This window comes from Sciurus carolinensis, chromosome 1 (genome assembly GCF_902686445.1).
Source record: "Sciurus carolinensis chromosome 1, mSciCar1.2, whole genome shotgun sequence".
Taxonomy (NCBI): domain Eukaryota; kingdom Metazoa; phylum Chordata; class Mammalia; order Rodentia; family Sciuridae; genus Sciurus; species Sciurus carolinensis.
The window spans coordinates 120,296,358-120,310,903 of record NC_062213.1 but is presented as its reverse complement, the minus strand read 5'-3'; the positions used below and the strand labels follow the sequence as shown (position 1 = coordinate 120,310,903).

Here is a 14,546-nt window from a genome sequence, read left to right as displayed (position 1 = left end):
TGCAACTGAAAATTTCTTGGACAGTGATGTGGGTCTCGAGTAGACATGATTGGAAGATTAGGGAACTTTAGTAAATCACCAACATAGATGGCAACTAAATCTAAAGTGAATGAGATAACTCAGGAAGTGAAAAAAGTGCAGAGGGCCAAATTTAAAGCCTTTAGAAACACCAAAAGTCAGCAAGGTGTGGTGGTACAATGCTTATAATTCTAGGGACTTGAGAGACTGACGTAGGAGAATTGCAAATTCAAGGCCTGCCCCAGCAATTTAGTGAGACCCTGTCTCAAAATTAAAAATAAAAAGGGCTAGGGATGTAACTGAGCAATAAAGTGCCTCTTTATTATCAAAAAGAAAAAGAATCACCAAGAGTCACATATCTCTTGATGACAGGTATATGTTCTGAGAAATGCCTGATTAGGTGATCTCATCTGTGGGATCATCTTAGAGTATATTTATACAAACCAAATGACATACCAGTAAATAATCTATTTCTCTTATGCTACAAACTTGTAAAGTATGTGACTGTACTAAATATTATAGGCAACTGTAACACAAAGGTATTTGTGTTTGCCAATGCATCTGAACATAGAAAAAGTATAGAAAAAACACTAGCCAATAGGAAATTTTCGGCTCCACTATAGTCTTTTGTTGTTGTTGTTGTTTGTTTCACTTCTTAAGTTGGGTTTTTTTTTTATATTGAGTTGTGACAGTTCTTTATATATTCAATGTATATGGAATAAGGCCATAACAGGTAAATGATTTGTATATTTTTTCCTATTTTGTGGGTTGTCTTTTCACTTTTTTAATGATAGCTTTTGAAGTACAAAAGTTTAATTTTTTTAAGATGTTGACAGACCTTTATTTTATTCATTTATTTATATGCGGTGCTGAGAATTGAAGCCAGTGTCTCACACATGCTAGGCAAGTGCTCTACCACTGAACCACAACCCCAATCCCAAAAGTTTAAATTTTGATAAATCTGCTTTTTTCTCCTGCTGCTCATGTTTATGGTATCATATCTGAGTTTTTTTTTTCCACATCCATAATCATGATTATTAACCCCTACATTTTCTTCTAAGAGTCGTATAGTTTTAGCTCTCATATTTAGGCCTTGATTTTTTTTTTTCCTTTTTCTTTCTTTCTTTCTTTTTTTTTTTGTACCAGGGATTGAACTCAGAGGTGCTCAACCACTGAGTCTCATCCCCAGTCCTTTTTTATTTTTTATTTTAAGGCAGGGTCTTGATAAGTTGCTTAGGGCCTTGCTGAGTTGCTGAGGCTGGCTTTGAACACACCATCCTCCTGCCTCAGCCTCCTAAATTACTAGGATTACAGCAGTGAGCCACCACACCCAGCTCCTTAATTCATTTTGACTTAATTTTTGTATGTGGCATGAGGTAAGGGTTCAAGTTCATTCTTTTGTATATGGTTATCCAGTTGTCCTAACACCATTGCCTGCTTGCTTTTATTTTTTTCCATATTTTTTATTGGTGCATTATAGTTGTACATAATGGTGGGATTTGTGGTTGCATATTTGTACATACACTCCACTGTCATATATGCAGTCCAAGGTTGACCAAAACGTCATTATGCAACATTTGATTGTATTTAAAAACTGGATGAGGGAAAGAGGAGATTGGAACAAAATGGAGAATGATGTAGGAGGAATACTGGGAAATGGGTCACAAAAGTCAAGAATGGAAGCTCTCAAAAGAAGGGCTGCCAACCCCAAGTAGGTGCTGCTGAGAAGAGCCCTCTTCTGGTTATCTTCTACTTATCATTGTCTAATGTTGTGTTACTCAGTGTTCTGTAGGGACTCCTCTCTGACCTCCAAGTACTCTCGAAGTATCCACTCCCCTGTGTCCCTATAGTTCTATGCATTTTCCTCATCTCCGCACTTCTTATGCTGATTTGTAATTGCTTAAGTTCTATAGCTGTCCCCCTCTCGTTCTCCACTACAAAGTAGCAGTCTCTGGGAGGAAGGGATGATGTCTGACTTATTTGCATCCCCATTGTCGAGCAGAGTACTTGTTTCACAGCAGACTCTTGAAAGATTTTGAAAGATCATGAGTCAAACCCTGCAGGAAATGGGAGCTCAAAAAGAAAACAATTGTGCAAATAGGATAAAACAGTATCATTACTGGGATATGTCACTGCCTGCTGTTTAAACACTGCTACAGAAAGTCTTTAGCAGAGGGGGTGGTGGTACGGACATAGGCCAAAAGAGTGAATTTCAAGCCTCTCAGTTCCTGAAGGGTAAGGACCTTGTTGTGATGCTCTTTGCTTAACCGGTAAATTTCCTGAGGTCGGGGATCTTACTACCAGTGTATGGTAGTGGGTGCTCAATAAACGCTAACTAAATACATCTCTGCACCCTCAGTGCCTAACTAACGCTGGAACCTAGAAAGTGCTTAATGATAGGCCAGCAGGCGAAAAGCTAGCTGGGCTTCGGTAGCTAGAGGAGGACAAGCGAGTCGCGGCAGAAGTTCGTCCACGTGAATGGAGGTAGTGGGTTTCCAGACCTGTCGCCTAGCCACCTTCTCTGTTCGTCCCTTGGCACGCGTCCCTCTACCTGTCCATCACGCGTGCCCTGGACGCGTGGCTATTGCAGGGCAGTGTAACACACCACTCCCGGGTGCCTCGGTACCAATCACCCCTTTCCGACCTGAAGTCCACCCCCACCTGCTTACCAGCCGCCCAGCACCCCGGCTCCAGGTCCTCAGCACTCGCACCGCAGCCATCTTACTCCGGAAATGGCCCGGCACAGCCGCCTGGGAGAGACGCCTCCGCCTGCGACCTATAGGGAGGTGGGAGACGCGCCTCCCCAGAGCAGCCAATCCTGAGCGGAGGAACGAGCCTCCCACCCCGCAGCCAACCCGGGAGCGGGGTGGGGCCGAGCGGGATCCGGCCTGGAGCCCAGAGCCGGTGGAGGGGAAAGCGGGAAGGAGGGCAGTGCAAATGTAATTCCAGGAGGCGAAATCTGGCAAGGTGCTGCTGTGTAAGTAAGTACACGTGCACCGACAATAATCTTTTCAGTCCATACTGTTATGGGGAAAATAGTGGTGAGGGCACACGAAGGAAGGGCAGTCACTTAGAAAAAGTCAAAGACCTGAGGGATGAGCAAGGAAAGTATCATTCTTGGTGGTGAATTGTATGTAACTCTCATGATTACAGAAAAATGGAACATTTCTATACTTAGTAGCAAGACTGTGTACCACGACTTCCTTCACAAGTCCCTGCTGTAACACTTTCCAATGCCTTGTTGCTGTTACTAATTTTTGAGATAGTCTTGCTAAATTGAGAAGGCTGACCTCCAATTTGCTATCGTCCTGCCCTAGCCTCCCACATCAAGTGTCTGGGATTACAGGCCTGCACCACTGCTCCTGGGAATTGACTAGTGTTTCCTACTTCCACTGAGTGTTCTTGGTGACTGAAACTGACTTCTCAGGGTGTTTTGTTTTTTCATGAAAGAGGAACAAGGTTACCCAACCTCCAAAATAAACATGTCATCGTCATTATCTTCCCCTCTTACAAAATGCTGTTAGATGCAGCAGCCCAGCATAGGCAGAATATATCACAGACATATAATCTTGATTTATTTGCCTCTTGAAAAAATGCCAAATTCAGTTCAAGTAGAACTGGTAAAGATCAGAATTTTCTTTAATAAGTATCACTCTCAGATTAACTACGAAAGCAAATTCTAGAAATGTCCAGGATGACATTTGTCTGTTCTTGCCTCTTAAAAAGGAATAAAAATCTGCACAAATGTCTAAGGAACTATACAGGAAAAATGCAAATCAAAGACAACATTGTAAATTCTCAACATTATTATTATTATTTTTTTTGCGGCACTGGGAGGGGATCAAACCCAGGGCCTCATGCTTGCAAGGCAAGCACTCTACCGACTGAGCTATCTCCCCAGCCCTAAATCCTCAACATTGAAGGTTAGTGGTCATGAAACAAAATTCTAGGCATTTCACAAATTCACTGTTTAATTTAATTACCCAAACACTGGGGTGGGGAGGTGTTAGTAGTATTTGCCTTTCAGTGTATTTTACACACACATAGAACTACTGTAATAATAAATTATTACCTTTATCAAAACATTTCTGATAGTCAAAAGAACTTATATTTTTAAAAACTTTCCCATTTGCATTTTTTGGGGCTACTGGGAATTGAACCCAGAGTGCTCTATCACTGAGCTATATACCCAGTTCTTTCTATTTTTTAAAATTTGAAACAGCCTCACTAAATTGCTGACGATTCTGGCCTCCAACTTGTGATCCTCCTGCCTCAGCCTCCAGAGTTGTTACATACATGCACCACCACACCCAGACCATGTGAAAATTTTTATAGGCACTTTAAATATATTTAATAATCCCACATACATGAGTTTGTATAAAAAGTAGAAGTTGTGCCTTTGAAGTGAATTGTTTTTCTTCCCAGGGCTATACAATGTTCTTCCTCTTAACTTTCCCTTTAACTGTTCCTTCTCAGAAAATAACTAATTTACTTCTTTCTTTTATCATCTTTTACCTCCATGGACTACTGCTTTCATAGTATTTGTGTCCTTATCTTTCCAGCATCAAGAGATATTCTACCTATTCACTAGTTAATACTTTCACTTGAGCTCAAAAGAACCTAAGACCCCACTCTTCTTGTTTTTAGTTAAAATAAGGTCAATTAAGACCCACCAATTCTATTCTTATGTATCTACCTAAGAGAAATGAAAATATGTCCACACACAGGCTTGTACGAAAATAATCATACTAACATAATAGCCAAAACCAAGAAATGACACAAATGTCTATCAGTAGGAGAATGAATAAAAAAATGTGGTATGCCATATAATGGAATATTAACTCTTAATGACTGAAGTGTGGACATATGCTGTAACATGGGTGACCACAAAAATATTATGCTAAGTAAAAGAATCCAGACACAAAAGTCACATATGAATTACATGATTCCAATTAAAATGAAATGTTGAGAGAAGACTAATTTACAGATGCAGAAAACAGATTAGTTTTATTATATTAGTATTATTAAGTAATCATATTAGTATTAGTTAGTTAACAGATTCACCTGGGGCTAGGGTTGGGCATGAAATGATAGAATTTTTTTTTTTTTTTTTAATTTTGGTTTGGTGGTAGAAATTTCATATTACAAGATTGTGACAATGGTTGCATAACTATAAATCTACTAAAAATTATTTAATTGTACACTTAAACATGTGAATTTTAGTATATAATACATATCTTAATAAAGCTATAGTGTTAGACTAGATGCAAACAAAAGAATACTGTAATGTATAGATAAGTCACATGTAATAATATAACAAAAATCCTTCAACCCACTATTCAATCTAAGAAATAGAACCTTTCTCACGCAGGTGGAGATCACTGTTGGCTCCTTCCCTGAGTCCTCTCTCCCTATCCTCTTAATGTTTATCCTGAATTGTGCTTATCATTCCATTATTCTCTTTAGAATTTACCACATACACATATATGGATCCTTAATAATGTATTGTTTACTTTTGTTTATTTTCAAGTATTATGAAAATGGCATCAAACTGCATGTATTTTCTGCAACTAGCTTTTATGATCATACCACACTTATCCACTTTCTAGTCAGTGGAAATTTGTTGTTCCCCATTTTGAACTACGTATCAGTGTTTCAATGAACATTATTATTTCTCCCATGCATGTTCTAGAGTTTCTCTAGGACAGTGCATCTCAGACTTCAAGGGACATTTGCATCAATTGGAGATCTTGTTAAAGTACACATTCTAATTCAGTAGAATAGATTTGATTAGGGCCTGACAGTCTGCATCTCTAACAAGCTTCAGGTAATACAAATACTTTTGATTAATCAACAACACTTTGATTATTAAGACTAAGATATGTATTTAAAATGAATTGTTGAAACAAGGTTTCAACAAGGTTATGCTTATCTTCAACTTTACCCTAGATAATGCTAGGTTGTTTTGCAATGTGATTGTATAAAACACATGACTAGCAGCTGTGTAAGGGAGTATCCACCGTTTCTCCTTTGATATTGTCAGACCTAGACTTAAACACTTCCCTCAATTTAGTTATTACGAGATGGTATTATGGTCTTGATTTGAATTTCACTAATTGTTAATAATGAAACATTATTGTTTGCATGTTTGTTAACCATTCTTAAAATGCCTATTCATACATTTAGCCCATTTCTCCTGTATTGTGTATGTATTTTTTTCTTGTTTCTTGTTGATTTTTCTTCTTCACGGGTAGGAGCTCTATAAATTCTGCTGCAACTGCTGAAAAACTGATTTGGGTCTGCCAGCGCATATGCACAACAAACTCAAAATTCTAACCTGATCTGATTTTATTTTTGATAATGTTGTGGGTATTCTGATCTTATTAATAATTTTCAAAGAAAGGTGCCTAATGCTTTACTATTAAAGCCGTCCCTGGATTCAATTCCCAACACCAAACCAAATAATATTTTCTATTAACATTTCTTCTTTTATCCATGACTATTTAGACATTTATAAATTTCCAAACATATGTGTCTTTTGGTTGTTGTATTAATTTTCTTATTTATTTTTCTTATTTATTTATTTGTGTAGTGCTGGGGATCATACCCAGGGCTTCAAACACAGTAGACAAGCACTCTACACTCATTATATCCCTAGTCTCTCAAGTGTCTTTTTGAAAATAGATTTCTTAATATAATTGCCATTTTGGTTATGGAATATGATTGTAGACCTAATTTCTTTGGATTTTTGGAAAAATTTATGGCTTCCTCCTCTTTCATATGTGTCATGAGGTGTTTTTTTATTTGTTTCTTTTGTTTTGTTTTGTTTTGTTCTCTTACTGGAGATTGACTCAGGGCACTTAACCACTGAGTCACATTCCCAGAGGCAGGTTCTCCCAAAGTTGCTGACGCTGGCTTTGAAATCACCATCCTCCTGTCTCAGCCTCCTAAGCCACTGGGATTACAGGTGTCTTATTCAACTTTTTTGCTGATGTGATTAAAAGATCCGGTGAGAACAATTGCAGAGGAGGAAAAGTTTATTTGAGGGCTCACGGTTTCAGAGGTCTCTGTCTACAGAGAGCTGGCTCCATTCCTTATGGCTCAAAGTGAAGCTGAATACCATAGCAAAAGAGTGAGGCAGAGGGAAGCCATCAAAAGATGATCAAGAAGCAGAGAGAGAGAGAGATTTCCACTTGCCAGATGCAAATATAACCTAAAGCCATGCCTCCAATGTCCCACCTCCTTCAGCCACACCCCACCTTCCCTCAGTTACCACTCAATTAATCCCATCAGGTAATTAGTTCACGGATTGTTAAGGCTCTCATAACCGAATCATTTCTTCTCTGAACTTTCTTGCATTGTCTCACATGTGAGCTTTTGGGGGACACCTCATATCCAAACCATAACAACAGGTGTGTGCCACCAGGCCTGGCTGTGTCATGAGTTCTTGAGAAAATCATGTAGTCTATATTTGATTGAAGTTTATATGTACATATATTATATATATTTACATATATAATATATATGGCAAATCTTTTCGTTCCTAAAATTCCATTTACTTAATCTACCAATAACTGAGATACAATTGCAAAATGTGTTAGTAGATTTACCAGTTTTTCTTGTGCTATATCACTGGGATTACAGGTGTAATTACACCTGGCTAAGGTTTATTTAGATTTACAGTTTCTCAGCTCATTGTTTTTTCTTATATCTCATACGTTCTTTTTTGAATAATTTCTATTTCTTTTTATTTATTTATTTATTTTTTATTGTAAACAAATGGGATACATGTTGTTTCTCTATTGGTACATGGAGTCAAGGCATACCATTTGTGTAATTATAAATTTACATAGGGTAATACTGTTTGATTCATTCTGTTACTTTTTTTCCCCTTCCTCCCCATCCCTCCCACCCCTCTTTTCCCTCTATACAGTCCTTCCTTCCTCCATTCTTACCACCCTCCTTAACCCTAATCCTAAACCTAACCCTAACCCTAACCCTAACGCTAAACCCTCCCACCCCCCATTATATGTCCTCATCCCTTGATCAGCAAGATCATTAGTCCTTTAGTTTTTGAGATTGGTTTATCTCACTTAGCATGATATTCTCCAATTTCATCCATTTGCCTACAAATGCCATAATTTTTTTATTCTTTATGGCTGAGTAATATTCCATTGTTTATATATGCCACAGTTTCTTTATCCATTCATCAATTGATGGACATCTAGGTTGGTTCCACAATCTGGCTATGGTGAATTGAGCAGCTATGAACATTGATGTGGCTGTATCTCTGTAGTATGCTGATTTTAAGTCCTTTGGGTATAGGCCAAGGAGTGGGATAGCTGGGTCAAATGGTGGTTCCATTCCAAGCTTTCTGAGAAATCTCCACACTGCTTTCCAGAGTGGCTGAACTAATTTGCAACCCCACCAGCAATGTATGAGTGTACCTTTCTCCCCACATCCTCGCCAACACCTATTGTTGCTTGTGTTCTTGATAATCGCCATTGTAATTGGGGTGAGATGGAATCTTAGGGTAGTTTTGATTTGCATTTCTCTTATTACTAGAGATGTTGAACATTTTTTCATATATCTGTTGATTGCTTGTACATCTTCTTCTGTAAAGTGTCTGTTCATTTCCTTAGCCCATTTATTGATTGGATTATTTGTATTCTTGGTGTAGAGTTTTTTGAGTTCTTTATATATTCTGGAAATTATTGCTCCATCTGAAGTATGAGTAGCAAAGATATTCTCCCACTCTGTAGGCTCTCTCTTCACATTACTGATAGTTTCCTTTGCTGAGAGAAAGCTTTTTAGTTTGAATCTATCCCAGTTGTTGATTCTTGCTTTTATTTCTTGTGCTATGGGAGTCCTGTTAAGGAAGTCTGATCCTAAGCCAACAAGTTGAAGACTTGGTCCTACTTTTTCTTCTATAAGATGCGGGGTCTCTGGTCTGATTCTGAGGTCCTTGATCCATTTTGAGTTGAGTTTTGTGCAGGGTGAGAGACAGGGGTTTAATTTCATTCTGTTGCATATGGATTTCCAGTTTTCCCAGCACCACTTGTTGAAGAGGCTATCTTTTCTCCATTGCATATTTTTGGCCCCTTTGTCTAGTATGAGAAAATTGTATTTATTTGGGTTTGTGTCCATGTCCTCTATTCTGTACCATTGATCTACCTGTCTATTTTGGTACCAATACCATGCCGTTTTTGTTACTGTTGCTTTGTAATAGAGTTGAAGATCTGGTATTGCGATACCCCCTGCTTCGCTCTTGCTACTGAGGATTGCTTTAGCTATTTTGGGTTTTTTATTCTTCTAGAAGAATTTCATAATTGCTTGCTCTATTTCTGTAAGGTACATCATTGGGATTTTAATTGGAATTGCATTGAATCTGTATAGCACTTTAGGTAGTATGGCCATTTTGACAATATTAATTCTGCCTATCCAAGAACATGGGAGATCTTTCCATCTTCTAAGATTTTCTTTAATTTCTTTCTTTAGTGTTCTGTAGTTCTCATTGTAGAGGTCTTTCACCTCTTTTGTTAGATTGATTCCCAAGTATTTCATTTTTTTTGAGGCTATTGTGAATGTAGTTTTCCTAACTTCTCTTTTTGAAGATTCATCACTTATGTATAAAAATGCATTAGATTTATGAGCATTGATCTTGTAACCTGCTACTTTACTGAATTCACTTATGAGTTCTAAAAGTTTTCTGGTGGAATTTCCAGGATCCTCTAAATATATAATCATATCATGAGCAAATAGGGATAGTTTGAGTTCTTCTTTTCCTATTCGTATCCCTTTAATTTCTTTGGTCTAATTGCTCTGGCTAGAGTCTCAAGAACAATGTTGAATAGAAGTGGTGAAAGAGGGCATCCCTGCCTTGTTCTAGTTTTTAGGGGGAATGCTTTCAGTTTTTCACCATTTAGAATGATATTGGCCATGGGTTTAGCGTAGATGGCCTTTACAATGTTAAGGAATGTTCCCACTACCCCAATTTTTTCTAGTGTTTTGAGCATGAAGGGATGCTGTATTTTATCGAATGCTTTTTCTGCATCTATTGAAATAGTCATGTGATTCTTAACTTTAAGTCTGTTGATATGGTGAATGACATTTGTTGATTTGCGGAGGTTGAACCAACCTTGCATCCCTGGGATAAAACCCACTTGATCATGGTGCACTATCTTTTTAATATATTTTTGTATGCGATTTGCTAAAATTTTGTTGAGAATTTTTGCGTTGACGTTCAGTAACGGTATTGGTCTGAAATTTTCTTTCCTCGATGTGTCTCTGTCTGGTTTAGGTATCAGGGTGATATTGGCTTCATAGAACGAGTTTGGGAGGGTTCCCTCCTCTTCTATTTCATAGAATACTTTGAGGAGTATTGGAATGAGCTCTTCTTTAAAGGTTTTGTAGAACTTGGCTGAGAACCCATCTGGTCCCGGACTTTTCTTTGTTGGTAGTCTTTTGATGACCTCTTCTATTTCATTGCTTGAAATTGATTTATTTAAGTTGTGTATGTCCTCCTCATTCAGTTTAGGTAATTCATATGTCTCTATAAATTTGTTGATGTCTTCGAGGTTTTCTGTTTTGTTGGAGTATAGATTTTCAAAATAGCTTCTAATTATGTTTTGTATTTCACTCGTGTCTGTTGTGATGTTTCCTTGTTCATTCCGAATTTTAGTAATTTTTCTCCCTCTTTCTCTTTGTTAGTGTGGCTAAGGGTTTATCAATTTTGTTTATTTTTTCAAAGAACCAACTGTTTATTTTGTTAATTTTTCCAATTGTTTCTTTTGTTTCAATTTCGTTGATTTCGGCTCTGATTTTAACTATTTCCTGTCTTCTACTACTTTTGGTGTTGGTCTGCTCTTCTTTTTCTAGGGCTTTGAGCTGTAGTGTTAAGTCGTTTATTTCTTGATTTCTACTTCTTTTGTTGAATGCATCCCATGAAATAAATCTTCTTCTAAGTACTGCTTTCATAGTATCCCAGAGATTTTGATATGATCTGTCTTTGTTGTCGTTTACTCCTAAGAATTTTTTTATTTCCCTCCTGATGTCTTCTATTATCCATTCATCATATAATAGCGTATTACTTAATCTCCAGGTATTGGAGAAGTTTCTATTTTTTATTCTGTCATTTATTTCTAATTTCAGTCCATTATGATCTGATAGAATACAAGGTAGTATCTCTATCTTCTTGTATTTGCTAACAGTAGCTTTGTGGCATAAAATATGATCTATTGTAGAGAAGGATCCATGTGCTGCTGAGAAGAAAGCATATTCATTCTTTGTTGGATAGTATATTCTATATATGTCTGTTAAGTCTAAATTGTTGATTGTGTTATTGAGATCTATGGTTTCTTTATTCAGTTTTTGTTTGGAAGATCTATCCAGTGGTGAGAGAGGTGTGTTAAAATCGCCTAGTATTATTGTGTTGTGGTCTATTTGATTTCTGGAATTGAGAAGGACTTGTTTGACGTACATGGATGAGCCAATGTTCAGGGCATAGATATTTATGATTGTTATGTCTTGCTGATTTATGCTTCCCTTAAGCAGTATGTAATGTCCTTCTTTATCCCTTCTGACTAACTTTGGCTTGAAGTCCACATTTTCTGAAACGAGGATGGATACTCCAGCTTTTTTGCTGTGTCCGTGTGCATGGTATGTTTTTTCCCATCCTTTCACCTTTAGTCTATGGGTATCTCTTTGTATGAGATGAGTTTCTTGCAGGCAGCATATTGTTGGATTTTTCTTTTTAATCCAATCTGCCAGTCTATGTCTTTTGATTGATTAGTTTGGGCCATTAACATTCAGGGTTATTATTGTGATATGATTTGTATTCTCAGTCATTTGACTCATTTTTGTTTTTTGACATGATTTGGTTTCTTCTTTATTTGGCTATTCCTTTAGGCTAGTTCCTCCCGTTGCTGATTTGCATTATTGTTTTTCATCTCTTCCTCATGTAATATTTTGCTGAGAATGTTCTGTAATGCTGGCCTTCTTTTTGTAAATTCCTTTAGCTTTTCTTTATCATGGTAGGATCTTATTTTGTTGTCAAATCTGAAAGTAAGTTTTGTTGGGTATAAGATTCTTGGTTGGCATCTGTTTTCTTTCAGGGCTTAGTAAATGTTGTTCCAGGCCCTTCTAGCTTTTAGGGTCTGGATTGAAAAATCTGCTGATATTCTTATTGGTTTCCCCCTGAATGTAATTTGATTCTTTTCTCTCGCGGCCTTTAAAATTCTGTCTTTATTTTGTATGTTAGGTATTTTCATAATAATGTGCCTTGGTGTGGGTCTGTTGTAATTTTGTATATTTGGAGTCCTATAAGCCTCTTGTACTTGGTTTTCCATTTCATTCTTCAGATTTGGGAAATATTCTGATATTATTTCATTGAATAGATTGTTCATTCCTTTGGTTTGTTTCTCTAAGCCTTCCTCAATCCCAATAATTCTTAAATTTGGCCTTTTCAAGATATCTCATAATTCTTGTAGATTCTGTTCATGATTTCTTACCATCTTCTCTGTTTGATCAACTTTGTTTTCAAGATCAAATATTTTGTCTTCAATGTTTGAGGTTCTGTCTTCCAGGTGTTCTGTTCTATTGGTTATGCTTTCTATGGAGTTTTTAACTTGGTTTATTGTTTCCTTTGTTTCAAGAATTTCTGTCTGGTTTTTTTTCAGTATCTCTAACTCTTTATTGAAATGATCTCTTGCTTCCCGTATTTGCTCTTTTAACTGTTGATTGGTGCAATCATTTAATGCCTGCATTTGCTCTTTCATCTCCTCCTTCAATGCCTGCATTTGCTCTTTCATCTCCTCGTTTGCTTCCCTGATTGTTTTAATTATGTACATTCTGAACTCCCTTTCTGACATTCTTCTGCTGTGCTGTCATTGGGTTTTATGATATAGTATCTAGGTTTGTTTGGGACATTTTCTTCCCTTGTTTTCTCATATTGGTCAGATGTCAGTGGGACTCTGAGATATTGCAGATTTCCTCTATTGGCTTATAGTGTCCCTGTAGATTTCCAGTATATCACCTCCCAGCCTTCAGTAGCCTGAAGTCTTGGAGGAACTTGATAATGCTGTGCTTCTGAAGAAAGCTGCCCCTAGCCCCCTACTGGTTCCAGGGCTTGGAGCTGGCTCTGTGTGGAAAGGTTCTCACTGGGCGGTCTGCTCCAAGAAGCTGGCTGTGAAAGGAGCCTGCCGCCTGAGGGCGCAGGGCTGCTTGGGGAAGTCCCTGGCTGCCCTATCCTGGTCCCTGAAGCTGCCTGCAGGCCTGAGCTTGCCACTGGCTCCGGGACTTGGAGCTGGTTGTGTGCAGAAAGGCTCTCACTGGGGGGCCTGCTCCGAGAAGCTGGCCGTGTGGGAGGAGCCCACCGCTGGAGGGAGCAGGGCTACCTGGGAAAGACTCTAGCTGCCCTGTCCTGCTCTGAGAAGCTGCCCCTATCCGGGCCTGCTGCCCAGGCCGAGCTTCACCCAGTGGGGGAGACTCACCTCGTGGCTCTATTTTAGTCCGAGTCTCTCAATGCCTCCCCTTCTTAAATCCTGGGTTCTGGAGTGACAGGAGATGCAGTCACCCTCTAGTCCACCATCTTGGATCGCCCCATGAGAAGAGCCAGCGGCCAGAGGGAGTGGAACCGCCTGGAGAAGTCTCTGGCTGCCCTGTCCTGGTCCCAGAGGCTACCTGTGGGCCGGAGCTCTCCGCTGGCTCTGGGACTTGTGGCTGGCTCTGTGCAGAAAGGCTCTCACTGGGTAGTCTGCTCCGAGAAGCTAGCCTTGAAAGGCTGCCTGTGGGCCTGAGCTCGCTGCTGGCTCCGGGACTCGGAGCTGGTTCTGTGAAGAAAGGTTCTCACTGGGGGGGCCTGCTCTGAGAAGCTGGCCATGTGGGAGGAGCCCACTGCCGGAGTGAGCAGGGCTACCTGGGGAAGACTCTAGCTGTCCTGTCCTGCTCTGAGAAGCCGCCCCTATCCAGGCCTGCTGCCCAGGCCGAGCTTCACCCGGTGGGGGAGACTCACCCCATGGCTCTATTTTAGTCCGAGTCTCTCAATGCCTCCCCTTCTTGAATCCTGGGTTCTGGAGTGACAGGAGATGCAGTCACCCTCTAATCCGTCATCTTGGATCCAGTATCAATAATTTCTATTTCTGAAGTGCAAACACCCTCTAAAAATTCCTTTAGCCCAAGGCCCTGGGTTCAATCCCCAGCACTGCACACACACACACAAAAATTCCTTTAGAAAGTACATGTAGATATTAATTTCAATTTCTAGCTATCTAGAAATTATCTTATTTCTATACTTCACTCCCCTTTTTTTTTTTTTTTTTTTTTTTTTTTTTTTTTGTGGTGCTGGGGATTAAACCCAGGGCCTCCTACTTGTGAGACAAGCATGCTACCAACTGAGCTGCATCCCCAGCCCTCACCCTCACTCCCATTTTTGAGTGAGAATTTTGCTAGCTACTCAATTCCAGGTTGAAAATGACTGTCTTGATTCTGAAGAAATAAATCCATTATTGTTTGACAGTGTTCTGTTGAGA

General features: G+C 39.0%; 2 protein-coding genes across 5 annotated transcripts in view; one reads left to right on the top strand and one right to left on the bottom strand.

The window, feature by feature from the left end:
• Dbt (dihydrolipoamide branched chain transacylase E2) overlaps window positions 1–14,546 on the bottom strand; it is a 49,257-nt gene that overhangs the window by 31,948 nt on the left and 2,763 nt on the right. The window contains exon 1 of one of the 2 annotated variants that reach the window (XM_047548326.1): window positions 2,688–2,817. The exons of the other annotated variant lie outside the window; for it this stretch is intronic. Coding sequence (XP_047404282.1) covers window positions 2,688–2,738 — 51 coding nt within the window. The 5' untranslated portion in view covers window positions 2,739–2,817. Of the gene's footprint in view, window positions 1–2,687; window positions 2,818–14,546 lie in introns of those variants that run through there. 2 annotated transcript variants of the gene reach the window in all.
• The window catches only part of Rtca (RNA 3'-terminal phosphate cyclase), a 38,900-nt gene continuing 27,260 nt past the window's right edge, over window positions 2,907–14,546 (top strand). For all 3 annotated transcript variants that reach the window (XM_047548349.1, XM_047548365.1, XM_047548357.1), the window contains exon 1: window positions 2,907–2,999. The gene's annotated coding sequence lies outside the window, so the exon portion shown is untranslated. The remainder of the gene's footprint in view (window positions 3,000–14,546) is intronic.